The following is a 16,192-nucleotide window of genomic DNA, read 5'->3' as shown; positions in this document are numbered from 1 at the left end:
TGAATTGTGAGAACCATGTCTTGTTCCATTCAAGCGTTACAACTGAATTACAACTGCTAAGTAGTTCAATTAAATGTAGAAAAACTGTTGGCTTATTAGCAAGTGCCGAGGTTGCGTCTCTTCAAGTTTCAGAATGAAGGTAGGACACAGGTGGAGTCTGAGCTCCCTGGTGCTTCACTACCGACACCATACAACAATTAATTAGTATTCTTATGATCACATTTCTTCATCCTTCATCACATTGTGACATCCTTACATGGTGTGTAAACAGTCCTTCCTCCACTTGACAGGTGAGGAAACTAGGAAAAGAAGGGAATGTACCTTGGAGGAGACATCATCAGACCCGTGATTAGAGTGCAAGTGTTTGGGCCTGTCCTGGATTCAGACCAGCAGCCCCAACCATTTGCTTCCCTTTAGTTTCAAACTTAAAATCCAGCCATCTACAAAATGAAATGTCACCTCCTCTGTATTCTGTGTTGTTTCTCCAATCACTCAGGTCTATTTCAGCTGTGCCCGCGATGACCAGTTCTAGTTCTCTCGCATCAAAAACAGACACCAGCCTGGCATCCACCACCTATGGAATAAAAAGAACACGGCGTGGCTCACGAGCCTGAGGAAGCCCAGCTGTAACTAAGCCTCATCAGAAAAGGAGGACACAGGAGTTTGGGGAATACATTGGATACACTTGGTGTGGGCACTTTAAAAACTACAAAGCTCTCTACAAAGATAAGGTATTTTTAGTACAAGGTCGATGAGGTTTCCCTCGACAGAATTTTTGTTTTATAATCGAGCACGGATTAATCCGATCGGCTTCTCCCTTTTGAAAAGATCTAGTGCTCCCACAGAAGGAAGTCACACGGAGTGCACGTAACAACTACTCAGACCCTCCCATACCATCACTTCACCCATCAAGCAGGAGATTTGATTACTCTTATCTAAGCGTGAGTAACAAGCATGACAAATGTTATCAGATGTCATTAAATTGTCAAGTGGTATTTGAATTCAGGTCGTTTTATTGCAGTGATCTCTTATAGCAGGGCATGAAGCTTTCTGTGTGTGTTCTCAAAATATACAGGAAAAAATACTGGAGTTTTTAAATGGAAAGAACACCAGTAAATACAGCAAAAGGTGTCCACCTCGTAGAAGCCGCGCACCAGGCTCTCCGTCTGCTGCACCACGCCCCTCTCGATCCTCCACTTCACCATCCTCTCGATGTACTCCTTCTTGTTTTTCTCTGTGACCGGGATATTGGCACCCCCTGGCTTTAATTCTCGTTCGGTAATCTGGGATTAAAGACAAAAGGACTGACAATGAAGCTGTGCCCCGGAGGTGGTCAGAATGCTGCTACCCGAGCAGGCCGCGAGGGGCCAGCACCGCCCGGGCACACACAGGTCAGTGACAGCTGGGCCCTGAGCGATGTCTACAACCCTCAGCGGAGGAAACATAACGCAAGTGCTGAAGGTTAAGTTTTTAAATCCTGGCTAAACAGATAAACCTTTGCAATGACAATAAATTGGTTCCAGATCCTGGCCCACGGCTATTCAAATTATTTGACAAAAACACATTTTCACGAATTCCTCTGGGTTCAGAATCAACCACATATAGAAAGCCCATATTTAAGTGAAGATTGACTTTAAGGAAACAGAATTACGTTCAAGTGAATGTTAAATTGAGAGCTTCTTTTCCAAAACATGAAATTCAGAAAAGCAAGCAAATATTACTATCTAAATAAGAATATTACTTATGAACTAATATACAATTTCTGAAAGAAATTTTTAAACAACCCTTCCATTGACTTTGTAAAAAAATCAACATGTTTTCAAACTTTCACCAAAATGTTTACTCTCTCTCTCAGCTTCAAAACAATCAATTTCAGTTCTGAAATAGGAATGAGATTTAAATACAAATGTCAATTAAGTATTTTAACATTCAGTGCTGGCACAGCATGGACTTTTAAAAATTGTATTTTATGCAAGGCACATTCTGATATCTGATGTGGATATTTTAGTTGGAAATAAAAAGATTGCTTACAATACACAAGTAGTTATCACAATCTGTAAATCAGAACATCTTATCTACAGTTGGCATTAGAATAATTTTTGCAACCAAGATTACTATAACTGTACATAAATCTGAGTTTAAACCACTAACAAACCCAAATACATAAGCATCTGATCTTAGCCAATGAATTAATTCTTCACCAATCAATAGCCTCCAATTATCACACTTAAACACCAGTTATCCGCATACACAGACCTGCCCAAAAACTTCTTCGTTCACAGTGAATGTGAGGTCCAGGATGTCATGGATGTCGTTGTCTTTCATCCACTGCAGGCTCTGGTGGAATTCTTCATCAAGGTATTCTAGGTCACTCAGGTCACACAGACTAAGATGACACACGGGTAGAAATAAATACATGGGCATGGCGAGCAGCAAAAACCCAGAGTCACGAGGAAAGAAACAGAATTAAAGACACGAACAAGATCAAGTATTTAGGGACTGATTTCTGAAATGTTCTTAGTCAAATTCAGTAACCAAATCAGTGAAATAATAAAATTTTAAAATCCTGGATATTTGTCAAGCTCCTTAGGAATCACTCGGTCTGACTTTTCTTTCAGAGACACAGAACTGGAGACACCCAGAGTGATGCTCCTTGGCATCGTCACCCACAATTATGGCCATAGCAGAAACCAGAACTCCGGTTGACAACTTGGGTCCAGTATTCCTTTGGCTATGTTATACTATCTTAAAATATTATTCTCCTAATTAGAAATTCTTTGTAGTTTTTATGCTGTACTTGAATTTTTTTTCCTCAGGTTTACGTACATCTCCCTTTTTTTTTCATGGTTCTCACTTTTTCCATGATTCTGAAAACAGCAAGCCATAAAATCTCTCTACAATTGTAATAGTTTTTTATAGTTCTCTCCTCTTTTTTCTTGCTGGGAGGGGATCTACATGAGGTAGAGTAACTATTACGTAAATGTAAGGTGGTAATATTTGACTTGCTTTAGTTGTTTGGAAATTTCATCCCATCAGCTCAGTTTCACAGGTCATTTTGTTTGGTTCCGTCTAAACTTTCGTAGGCATCAAACATGTGCCAGGTGCCTTAAAGCTACTTGACAAACACTAACTGACCTCAAGGAGATAATTGTCTAGTTGGGGAGACAGGTACATAAGTTGATAAGTTCATATAAGGTAATTAGTGGTAGCCTAGGGTGGGTAACACTTATAATTTGTGCAATTGTTTATAAGTATGTTACACTCCGATTAGGGTAAAAAAAAAAAAGGTAGATACAGAGAGTTCACACAGCAAACATGAAAGACATTTACTTCGACCTAGAGATTCAGGAAAGGCTTTTTGGTATAGATCATACCTATATTAAATTTCGCAGGATGTTTAAAAGCTAGAGCGGTACAGGGGGATGGATGAAAAGGAGGATAAAGGGAAAAGAAAAAGGAGAAGAGCAGAACAACATGAACAAACCGTAAAGGCAAGGAGTATGCAGACTCCTCCACGTGCATTGGCAGGACCAGAGAGCGAACACTAGACCATGTCCGGAGAATGAGGCCAGGAGCTGAGAGCCGTCCATTCTACGGAGCTTGGTGATTCAGAACTACTGACAGGTTTTAAGATAGGGAATAACAGGGTCAGACGTGAGATGCGCGTCTAAGTTGTTCCTCTGGAAGGCAAAGTCTAGAGGATTACTTAAAATGAGGAGACATGTGGTTTTCATTAAAGGGTGGAGACAAATTACTAGATCACCATTGTAATCAGAACAATAAGACAACGGTTTTAATTAGGGCACAGTTGTGAAGGGTAGAGAGGAGAAGATGAATTTTAAAATTATCTAGGAGGCACATGCGGAAATTAGCTAATGGGTTTGTGGAGGGGTATAAAGAAAGGTGTCTAAAATAGGAATGGCAAATAAACTGATGTTGCAAGCCAGCTCTGATTAAGTGCCAGTCTTGAGGGCTGTACGTGAAAAAATCCCCAAGGCCACAACAAGTTCAGCGGAAAAGTTGCCATAAACGATGTGACGTGCCCTGGGAGGGGGTAGGGCAGGTGCTGTGCATTTGCTATTCCTGCCCGAGGACGATGGCTGATTTCTGACCAGAGTGACTTGCGAACATCGGGACCATGGCGGTAAAGCACACATGGGAAGAGGTACATTTTCAGGTCCGGGGAAATGGATGAGCTTTGTTTTAACCATGTTGATTTTGAGGTGCCTGTGAGACACGCAAGTGAGATATTCAGTGGTGTGTGGACCCTTTGAGCCGACAACTCAAGGAAGATCAAAAGAGAGTGCAGACTGAACGCCAGTCGGGGAGGAAACAGGTGAGGAGATGTCCCCATGAGCGCACAGAGAGAGAAAGGAAGGGGGCCGAGGATGGGGGCTTCGGGAACGCTGAGGTTCAGGGGACCGGGAGAGGAGAAGCCCACAGAGGAGACCTAACCGTGAAGGAGGACAGGGACAGGACAGTGCTAGGGCTGCCATGAGGTAAGACTCAGACACATGGGTGGGGGTGGGGCGGTCAACACTATCAAGAGCAGCAGATGGCCTATTAAGATAAGATCTAAAAAATATTCTTTAAAAGCTTCCACCGGTGACTGGTGGAGAGAAGCCAGGCACCATGTTGAGGGTGTGGCAGCAGCTGGTGTAGACTATTCTTACCGGAGCTTCAGGGAGATGAGAGAGGAGGAGGCAACGACATGGGAACCACAGAAGAAGCTGCCAGTGCCCAGACGCCCAGGGCTTCATCTGCCCAGAACACAAAGGGAAGCGGGCAGAGTTGTCCTACTAACCCTCTGAAGAGCCCACTAGGAACACCTTATTTCATAGAGGTCTACAGCTTCCATTTTACAGAGAGCAGGCACATGGGCTCCCTTCGGCAGCGAGCGACACAGAACCAGGCCGTCGTTCTGTGCTTTTCTCGGCAAGTCGGAGCCACTACCCCCACAGACAGTCCTGTTCAGCCTTGTCAGTCACTACTGATTACAGGGCAGATGCTGTTTAGCTGTACATTGCACAACAATTGCAATCTTTCATTGTGATTAACAATGAAGAAAAGTTCTGTGAATGCTAATTTTTCCTCTGCCATCATAAATTACTGTCTGCATGTAGGGAGGTTTCAAGAAAAATACAGGATGCTCACATCTAGCAAACAAACAAAACAAGAGAAACAAAACAAAGGAGAATGAAAATGTGAATCAAGAGCAAGCAGTTGAAAGTCTGCATAAAGCAAAGTTTAAAGTGCATCTCATCACAGATAGGGGCCGATGAGTCACCCAGACTAACCCACAACTATTCTATTAATAATTGCCATTAATACCACAGGAATTCCAGAGCTGTATTTGAAGTACAATTGTTGTTAAGAAACATGTGTTGCAACAAATGAGAATAAATTATTTGAAGTGTATAGCGAAACTAAGACATTGAGAATCAGACAGAAATTAAGGGTCAGGAGCAGGAAAAACACAGTGACTATATTTGAAACTGTATTTGTTTCAGAAATCTAAACCTCTATTAAGTTGAATAACAACAGATTTGAACTCTTTCCAGTAAAGGAAACATTGCATTCTTAAATGCTAATTGCATAAGCAATAAAAATACTCTTACATTCGCAGAAGAGCCTTGTAGAAGGGCCGCGTGAAGAAGGCATCCAACAGATACTGGTGTATTAGTGCGAGACCAAGGATCCTACCGCTGAACCGGAACCTGGGGAGGAAGAGTTTGCGATCACTTACACATCATGGAGCACTTTCTAAATGGTTTTGTTTGCTTTTGAGAATGCCTTCCAGCTCCAACCATCTATGTTTGCCCAAGATCAATTGTCTACCAGGTCCATGAGAGTTTGCCTGCACTGTAGGGCTGTCTTCCTTAAGCGAATATTCCTGTCTACTTGAAGAAGTGTGCTTCACTCTGACATTTAGAGAGATACTGCTTCACCTTCACTTCGTGTCAGTAATGTCTGCCATGTAGCGCCCCACGCGGCCACCAGGAATTCCCTGTTGGGAAGTCAGGGAAATTTCCCCAAACCACTGCTAAGTGACTGTGATAGAATGAGACCAATGGTGGTGGAGAAAATGTTTTTTTCTATTTTTTTTTTTGCATGAATATTAGCAGGATTTCTCGAATACAAACCCAGTAGCAATTCCCTTTTGAGAAAAATCCCAATATCAGAGTGAAAAAGTTCCTGTCCCTATTATCTCTCAAGCCCCACTCCTGATAATCATTGTCACCATCCAAGAACTATGCATGTGGACATTTGGGGGAGTTTCCCCGTGGGACATTCTGTTCTCTAAAATTTCACGGCCTGCGTCTATTCTGAATCACTTTGGAAACTTGACTAAATATATCTGTCATGACTGAATTTGCTGACCTGAAATGTACACTTATTTTCTCTTTCAAATGTACTCAAGTTCCCAGCTCTTTGAAAGTCCGATGCCTCCCAGAGTGTAAATCCAGCCCGAGCTGCATCCTGTCATGTGTAACGTTAGCATTAGGCAGCCATTTGAGGACGAACGTCCAGCAGCTTTGTTTTCCTTTATTTCCACTTACGTTAGCATAACTGCAGTCACTGCAGTGGGGAGGGCTCCGAATTGTAGCTAAACAGAAGTTAATTTGAAAAGTAAGTCCTAAAAGCTAATGCCCTCCACCCACCAAGATTGACCTCATGACTCAAAGAAGTCTTTTCGGGAGTCCCACTGGTGTTCTTTTTTTGTCCCTATCAGTGAAAATGAACAGAAACAAGCAAACAGTTGTACAACTATTTAAAGTCAATACATGCAGGAATTTTTAAAAAAATATAAGGACGTTTAGGAAGAGTGCAATTTGGGATTTTCAGAATAAATAATCCCCAGATGGGAATCCTGTACAGTTTTCCTTGATTTTGTGTGAGAAATTAGAAAAAGAGGAAACCACTGGCCACAAACTTCAAATGGCTAATAGGGCCCATGTGGCCACGGCTGTGACTCCACACTCCTGCCCTTCTGCCATCGGCCGCTCCAGGTCACCCCATCACCTGCGCCCCCCACCAGGGTCAGCCACTTCCCCAAGGGTTGCTGCAGCAGCTGCCTGACCTCTGGGTCAGGACTTCCCCATGCTCACCCTTGCTCGTCTCCGAGCTCAGGGGCGCCCAAAGGTGCAGAGATTTGGGGATCTCGCCAGGAACCTAACGTCATCCATAACGTTCTTCGGTGGGAGAAACCTTTTGAATTCCACCCAGCTCGCTTAAATGGGTCTGATGGGACATGATCTATTCTTAGCTTAGAGTTGGCCTGAATATATTATTTGACAACAAAAATGAGAGTCAAACGAAATGTTTAATTGAAAATATGATTCTCTCCAAGGGAAAAAATGTTAGAAATGTGGATCCCTATAAAAACTAGTATCACAGAAATCAACAGAAGACAAGCACTGGGGGGAAATTACTTACCATTCATGGTGATTGTCCACAAAAGCAGACATGGGACTTATTTGTACTGTGTATGTGTCATTGGCTGAATATTCAAACAAGCCGTAATATGGGTTAAAGAGTTCTCTGGACACCAGGAAGAAAAACTCTCTGGAAGGTCCACTGTAATCCAGCCTTTTAAAAAATCCATGAAAAGAACAACCAGTTATTTATATCGATGGCACATTTTCTACAGAACTCAACTTTCTATAGAACACTCGTTACAAGTCCAACTGACCACACTTCAGGACTGTCCAAAACAAGCTGAATGCCCGTGATTCCTGATCGCATCCATATTTGGACCCAGAATAGTGAAATGGACATTTTATATGGAACATTTCCAAAACTAAAGCTACACATCAGACAATGGATACAACAGGCAATATAGATTTGATTGTGTAAATATGTACAACGAGGTAAAGATTTTAAATGTTTGGAGCGAGGTTATAAGGAAAGAGAATACTGTGGGAGTACTTTGCTTCACCAGGGGAAAACCAGAGGCATCCACTACTTACATCCATGGGACATGAAGTCCTTCCTCTTGGACGTCTGAAACATTTTTAGATGGGGGTAGAAAGAGACTTCAGTGAATTGGTGAGAGTCTATTACAGATACGAGACCCCTTAGGAAGATCAGAGGCAAAAGAAAATAGAATGATAGGGTTCCAGTGAAAACTTTAAAACACAAAGGAAAATTACAGACAAGAAAAATGAGGGTATCTAAAGCTTCATAAGGAAAGAATTTGGAGAAGAGACTGAAACTCTAGCGCCTGACCTACAGTGCAAATTCCATTTTAGTTACAAGGACATCAAGGTCAAAGTGAAGTATGAAAAACGACTATGTTAGGTTTGAGGAATGACAAGTGGCCAACAATGCTGAGAGCAAAAAAATGCAGTAAAGAGGGGTTTGCAATAAGCAATTTGATAGGTTAAATTTAAAATGAAAAACAAAGGACAACTACCCTATGCTAAATGTTTACACATGGACCGAGAGACAGGAAGGAACACTGAAAGGGGAATGAAAGCGATGGATAAGTTGGGGTGGTAGGATCTTATAAGGCTTCATTCGTTTACACTATTTTGTGTTTTTGTTGTTTTTCTCTTAGGCAATTCTCTCCATGGGCATTATTGCATTTCATTTTTAAAGGAAACTGTCTGAGTCTTGCCCAGTGATTGGACTGTGCAATAGAGAAAATAATCCTATTATAGGTGGAGGATGCAGTTGGGAGACTACTAAGAAAAACTAGAATGACTTTTATATGTCTGAGTAGAAAGTTTAAGAGAATTTACTTAGAACAGACTTCAGCAATTCACAAACTACTCTCTCAATAATTTTTGCCATACCTGAATATATATGTACTGTTATTTACTTAATATTTTTCATTAAATCAACTTTAAATTCACTTGCTTTTTTCAATGTAGCCTTATCTTACACAATATTTATGAAATTATGATGTGCTAGCTTTATTTTTTCTAGTGTACTTCAAAGAAATACATAAATGTGGAAATAAAAATATCAGTCTGTGTAATAGCTAAAACCATGGCACGGACCACCAGTCCACGCCGCACTTTGGGAGCTACAAGGGTGGACGGACAGGAAACCTGTGTGCAGAAAACGCAGCCCCGCAGACTCTCGGGCCCAAAGGGGCCTTAAGGTGGCATGATGTGGCCCTACATGGAACGTGGCTAGCAGGTGGCCAGCGGGATGGGTGGGGCGAGGCTCGGATTCACTCCGGGGACTCCCAAAGCAGCACTCTGGCTGCCTCCCAGCTGCAGGGAGGCGGGCTCAGCTCCTCATGCTGAGACCGAGGCAGCTTCCTGGGCTTCCTCCCACTGTCCTAATTTGATCTCTGACGCCACCGAGAGCAAGCAGAATACTTCTTCCACTTGAATGCTCTTCACATACTTAGAGGCTTTCTTTCAACGAGTATTTGAGTGCCCATTATGTTTTGGGTACTAATCTAGATGCTAAAGGTATTTTTTTTAAGTTATTTTCTATAGGAACGCTTATGTTGAGCAGTTTTCCCATCCCTGGTCTCTTTCTCTTCCAGTTTCCTTCCCACTCCTGAACATAGCCACTTCTTTCAGCCTCCTTTCAAGGAAGGGCTGGGAATTCCCTCTGCTCTGGACACTCTCCAGGGCGTCCCAGTCTGACCTAAGGGGGGCTGTCTGACACTGATCACAACACCTCGAGGTGTGTCTTGTCAGCGCGGAGCCTAGAAAGGGCGCTTGCCCTCTTCCTGGGCACTGCCCGCTCACGCAGCCCGCAGCCACCCGCCTGGTGCAGCCGCCACTCCGCGGGCTCACCCCCAGCTCGACCCAGCTCGAAACTTCCACCTGTGCTGCTTCAGCCCAGCAATCTCCCCGTCTGCATGCCAAGGAATATTTGAAATCTAAGTGCTAGACTCCATACCCTTTCCTTCTAAATGTCAGGTGGGAAACACAAGCAATGTATGGATGCTGCTAAGGCAGAATTCCTTCAAAGGAGGAGTCAGAGGCTAGCAAGACGCACATCTACCCCTAGACAGCAGAGCCCCACAGGCAACCCACTTGGGTCCCCTCCCCTCTGTGGGGGGTCTGTTGATCTTTCAAATAAACTTTCCTATCCTTACTCTCGGTCTGTGAACTCATTCTCGATTTCGAGAGGCAACGAACCAGATCACCGCCGCTTGGTTTCAAAATGACTACAAAATCCTAGGGTGTCTGCAGCCTCAGGGAGGGGCCATCACCAAGCATGAGGCCGTGAGTGAGTGGTGGAGCTCTGCAGGGCTTTCACACACCATCCAGGCACCTGGCGGAAAGGGTCACAGACAGATGAAACACGAGCCAAATACTTCATGAGTCAATTTTTTTACGAAGAGACAACTGGTATAAGTAGAATGGCTTTTTAGCTGCTTAAAATTCAGCTGTAGATGGTGGCTGGCAGGACCCGAGGGAGGGTGAGTGTGTGAGAGTGAGCGAGTGTGTGAGAGTGTGTGAGAGAACATGAAGGTGGACGACCAAACCCGAGCAGTGCAGAGATGCAGGTTCCTGTGCTGTGGACAGAGCAGCCGGCTACCACGGTGAGCGGCCCTTCAGGGCGCTTCTCCCTGCACCTCAGGGAGGTCCCACCCTTTTGGAAGATCCCGGGTCTTCCCTGGGAGGAGGCAGTGGGAGCAGCTAGGGCCCAGCAACCTGAGCCACCAGCACACCTGGCACCATCAGACCAGTGGACATTCTGTGTCAACACAGACCGGTGCACAGTAGTGGAGCTCCCAAGGTGCCGGTCACGGAAGCCGTGGACAGCGGGGAGCCCAGCACCATCCCCCATAGTAGCAACCCTATCAGAGTCGAGATACACCCCCAGCAACAGAGGCTGGAGAGCAGACATCCATCCCCAGGCAACAGAAGCACAGACCAGCAGCTGAGACCCATCCCCAAAAACTACAGCAAAAGCTGAGCAGGAGTTGAGCCCCACGGGACAGCAGCACTCCCCAGCCACCAGAGGCTGGACCTGGGGCTCCACAGAGGCCTGAGCAGTCCAGTAGCTCAAAGAGCAGTGGAAAGCTGGAGCCCAAGAGAGACTAGTGTGATCCAGCTGCCCGCCCTCCGGACCTGCAGGGTGTGGGGGCACAAGAGAGGCCTGTGTGACCCAGCAGGGACTGTGTGATCTAGTTACCCCCAGGACCTACGGGGTGCTGAAACACCAGAGAGGCCTGTGAGATCCAGCAGGGACTGTGTGATCTAGTTACCCACGGGACCTGCGGGGTGTGGGGGCACCAGGAAGGCCTGTACGACCCAGTTGCACACAAGATAGGCTGAAAATGGAGGTGGAGTGAATAGAAGCTACACAGATGATCTCCTAGGACCAAACAGGAATTACAACTAAAATAAAGACAAATCCTCGAAAAAAAAAAAAGCAACAGAAAAGCAGCAGGACAGGACCATATAACCAGGGACACTGGTAGGATCTGCAGAGGCGCAAGAGGATGGCAGGCTGGGAGCCCATGAACAGCAGCAGTCTTAGCTGTGAGCAGCGCCCTTGGGGAATAGAGACCAAGCCCGCTCCACAGTGCAGAGAGCCAGGACAGAGCACTAAAATAGCCATAGCCACTCACCTGGGGGCTACAGCAGAGGGAGGACAGACTGGGCTGGAATTCTGTGGGGACACCCTGGATTTGGAAGGCACTCAGAGTTTTTGCTGAGTTGCAGCCACAAAGGACGGTGGCCAGTGTGCTCCTTTCCAGAGCTGTGGGGAAAAGCAGCAGCCCTCCCCCCCACCCCTCAGAGATTCAGCCTTTCCCAGGTCAGGCAAAGAAATCCAAATTGAGGCTCATTAATAACCAGCATCTATCCCACCCTCTGGAAATCCTCGTATGCAGAACACCAGGGATACATTCCAAGGCACTGAGTAACTGAAATTACTAGCCACCAGGAAGAAGCTAGAGAATAACTGAACCTTTCCTGGGCTTGCAAATCTACCCAGGAAAGTAAGAATTGACTGTGGTGTTTAACATGGGCCCACCCAGGCTCATCCAAACCCAGTAGAAGGAGCCACAAACAGCAGAACACCAACACTCACAGGGAAAATTTGGCAGGCTCCAAAACCCACTGAGATAGCCAAAATGGTGAAACAAAAAAAAAAATCCCAAATGAAAGAACAAGAGAACTCTATCGAAGATGAGATAAATGAAATGCAGTTAAGCAAATTATCAGAGGTAGAGTTCAGAGCCATGATCTTGAGGAAGCTCAACAGCATGAGTAAGGACATCAGCACCATGAGTCAAGATATAGAAACACTGAAAACCAACCACGTGGAAATGAAGAATGACACAGCAGAAATTAAGAACACATTGGAAGGACTGACCAGCAGAATAGAGGAAGCTGAGGACTGAATCAGTGAATTAGAAGACAGGGTAGAGAAAATCAACCAATCAGAAAACCAAAAGGAAAAAACAATTTAAAAAACAGAAAGACAGCTTAAGAGAACTGTGGGACAACTGGAAACATAATAACATTTGCATCATAGCAGTCCCCGAAGAGGAAGAAAATGGGCAAGGGTTAGAGAATATATTTGAAGAAATAGTGACAGAAAACTTTCCTAACTTGGTGAAGGAAGAAGGCATTCAAGTTCAAGAAGCACAGAGAGCCCCAAGTAAGAAGAACCCAAACAGGCCCACACCAAGACACATAGTAATCAAAATTCCAAAAATTAAAGACAGAGAATCCTAAAGGCAGCGAGAGATAAGCAACAGGTTACCTACAAAGGAAACGCCATAAGGCTCTCAGCTGACTTGTCAACAGAAACACTACAGGCCAGAAGAGAGTGTCATGAAGTAATCAAGGTCATGAAAAACAATTATCTGAATCCAAGACTACTCTATCCAGCAAGGCTATCATTCAAAATAGAAGGTCAAATAAAGACCTTTAGGGAATATATTAACACCAAAACAGCACTGCAAGATATGCTAAAAGAACTGCTGTAATTAGTAGAAGAAATGGGAAGAAAAATAGAACCACACTAAACAAAAATGGCAATAAATAAGTACATATCAATTATCACCTTAAATGTGAATGGTTTCAATGCTCCGATAAAAAGACACAGAGTAGCTGACTGGTTAAGAAAGCATGACTCACATATATGTTGTTTACAAGAAACCCACCTCACAACAAAAGACTCACATAGGTTGAAAGTGAAGGGATGGAAAAAAAAATCTTTCAAGCAAACAGAAAGCAAAAAAAAGCTGGGATAGCAATACTCATATCTGATAAAGTAGATTTCAAAATGAAGACCATAACTAGAGACAATGAAGGCCACTACATAATATTGAAAGGATCTATCCAACAGGAAGATATAACCTTGGTAAACATATATACACCCAATTTAGGAGCACCAACATATATTAAAAATCTTTTAGAGGACTTCAAAGGAGAAATCAACAGCAATACAATCATAGCAGGGGACTTCAATACTCCACTGACATCACTGGATAAATCTTCTAGACAGAAAATTAACAAGGAAACACAGACTCTAAATGAAGCGCTAGATGAAATGGATTTAATAGATATCGACAGAGAATTACACCCCCAAACTGCAGAATTCACATTCTTCTCAAGTGCACATGGGACATTCTCAAAGATAGACCACATGTTAGGGTACAAACTCAGTCTCTACAAGTTCAAGAAGATTGAAATCATATAAAGAATCTTCTCAGACCACAATGGCTTGCAATTAGAAATCAATTTCAACAAGAATATGCAAAGACATTTGAAAACATGAAGATTAAATAGCATGTTATTGAACAATGAATGGGTTATCATGGAGATCAAGGAAGAAATTAAAAATTAAAAACCAATGAAAATGAACACACAACAACACAAAATCTATGGGATGCAGCAAAAGCAGTTCTGAGAGGGAAGTTCATAGCACTACAGGCCTACCTCAAGAAGCAAGAAAAATTTCTAATAGACTATCTAACCTCACAACTTAAAAAACTAGAGAGTAAACAAAAAGAAAACCCCAGAGCAAGTAGAAGGAAGGAAATAGTAAAGATCAGAGCAGAAATAAATGACATAGAGACCAAAAAAACAATTCAAAGGATCAATGAAACAAAGAGCTGGTTCTTTGAAAGATAAACAAGATTGATGGACCCTTAGCTAGATTCACCAAGAAACAAAGAGAGAGAACCCAAATACACAAAATCAGAAATGAAAGAAGAGAAATAACAACTGACACCACAGAAATACAAAGGATCATTAACAATATTATGAACAATTATATGGCAACAAATTCAACAATCTAAGCAAAATGGACAAATTTCTAGAAACACATAGTCTCCCAAAACTGAACTGGGAAAAGATAGAAAACTTGAACAGACCAATAACAACAAAAGAAATTGAAGATGTAATCAAGACTCTCCCAGCAAACAAAAGCCCAGGCCCAGATGGTTTCACAGGGGAATTTTACCGAACATTCAAAGAAGAACTAACACCCATTCTCCTCAAACTATTTCAAAATATTCAGGAAGAAGGAAGACTTCCAAACTCTTTTTATGAGGCCAGCATAATTCTAATTCCAAAACCAGAAAAAGTCATTATAAAGAAAGAAAACTACAGGCCAATATCCCCGATGAACAAAGATGCCAAAATCCTGAACAAAATCTAGCAAATCGGATCCAGCAATACACCAAAAAAGTCATTCACCATGACCAAGTGGGATTCATCCCAGGGATGCAAGGCTGGTACAATATTTTCAAATCAATAAATGTGATACACCACATAAATAGAATGAAGAATAAAAACCAAATGATCATATCAATAGATGCCAAAAAAGCCTTTGACAAAATCCAGCATCCATTTCTGAGAAAAACACTCAGCAATGTGGGAATAGAGGGATCATATCTCGACATAATAAAGGCCATTTATGAAAGAACTACAGCCAACATCATGCTCAATGGGCAAAAACTAAAAGCATTTCCCTTAAGAACAGGAACAAGGCAAGGATGCACACTTTTGCCACTCTTATTTAACATAGTACTGGAAGTCTTAGCCACAGCAATCAGACAGGAAGAAAAAATAAAAGGTATCCAAATTGGAAAGGAGGAAGTGAAACTGTCATTATTCGCAAATGACATGATACTATACATAGAAAACCCCAAAGACTCCATCAAAAATTTACTAGACTTAACAAATGAATTTGGCAAAGTAGAAGGATACAAAATTAACGTCAAGAAATCAATGGCATTCTTATACACCAATAATAAACTCACAGAAAGAGAAACTAAGAAAACAATTCCATTTACCATTGCAGCAAAAAAATTAAGATAGCTAATAAACTTAACCAAAGAAATAAAGGACCTATTCGCAGAAAACTACAGGTCATTGAAAAAAGAAATAGAGGAAGATATCAAAAAGTGGAAGCACATACCTTGTTCTTGTTCATGGATTGGAAGAATTAATATCATTAAAATGTCCATACTACCCAAAGCAATCTATAGATTCAATGCAATCCCCATCAAAATACCAACAACATACTTCACAGAACTAGAACAAATACTTCAAAAGTTCATATGGAACCACAAAAAGATCTTGAATAGCCACAGCAATCTTGAAAAAGAAGAACAAAGTAGGAGGGATCACATTACCAGATTTCAGGTTATACTACAAAGTCACTGTAATCAAAACAGCCTGGTACTGGCACAAGAACAGGCATATAGACCAGTGGAACAGAACAGAGAACCCAGAAATGGACCCAAGGCAATATGCTCAATTAATATTTGACAAAGGTGGCAAGAGCATACAATGGAGTCAAGACAGCCTCTTTAATAAATGATGTTGGGAAAATTGGATAGCTACATGCAAAAAAAAAAAAAATTAAACTAAACCATCAACTTACACCATATACAAGAATAAACTCAAAATGGATAAAAGACTTAAATGTGACTCATGAATCCATACAAATCCTAGAAGAAACTGTAGACAACACAATTTCAGACATCATAAGCAGCAGAATTTTCACTGATACATCACCTAAGGCAACAGAAAAAAAAGGAGAAAATGAACACATGGGACTGCATCAAACTCAAAAGTTTCTGCACAGCAAAAGAGACAAACATCAAAATGGAAAGGCAACCCATTGTATGAGAGAAGATAATTGCCAATGATATATCAGATAAGGGGTTAATTTCCAATATATATAATGCTCATACAACTCAACAAAAGGAAGACAAAGAACCCAATTAAAAAATGGGCAGAGGAGC

General features: G+C 42.4%; 1 protein-coding gene across 1 annotated transcript in view; it reads right to left on the bottom strand.

The window, feature by feature from the left end:
• HECW2 (HECT, C2 and WW domain containing E3 ubiquitin protein ligase 2) overlaps positions 1–16,192 on the bottom strand; it is a 225,521-nt gene that overhangs the window by 19,456 nt on the left and 189,873 nt on the right. The window contains exons 22-26 of the mRNA XM_036254150.1: positions 7,438–7,590; positions 5,619–5,717; positions 2,257–2,386; positions 1,137–1,283; positions 460–574 (exon numbers count right to left, since the gene is read on the bottom strand). Of these exons, the coding sequence (XP_036110043.1) occupies positions 460–574; positions 1,137–1,283; positions 2,257–2,386; positions 5,619–5,717; positions 7,438–7,590 (644 nt within the window). The remainder of the gene's footprint in view (positions 1–459; positions 575–1,136; positions 1,284–2,256; positions 2,387–5,618; positions 5,718–7,437; positions 7,591–16,192) is intronic.

The sequence above is a fragment of the Molossus molossus genome, unplaced genomic scaffold, assembly GCF_014108415.1.
Source record: "Molossus molossus isolate mMolMol1 unplaced genomic scaffold, mMolMol1.p scaffold_m16_p_11, whole genome shotgun sequence".
NCBI lineage: Eukaryota > Metazoa > Chordata > Mammalia > Chiroptera > Molossidae > Molossus > Molossus molossus.
The sequence above is the reverse complement of the archived record's forward strand: the minus strand, read 5'-3'. Positions and strand labels throughout refer to the sequence as shown.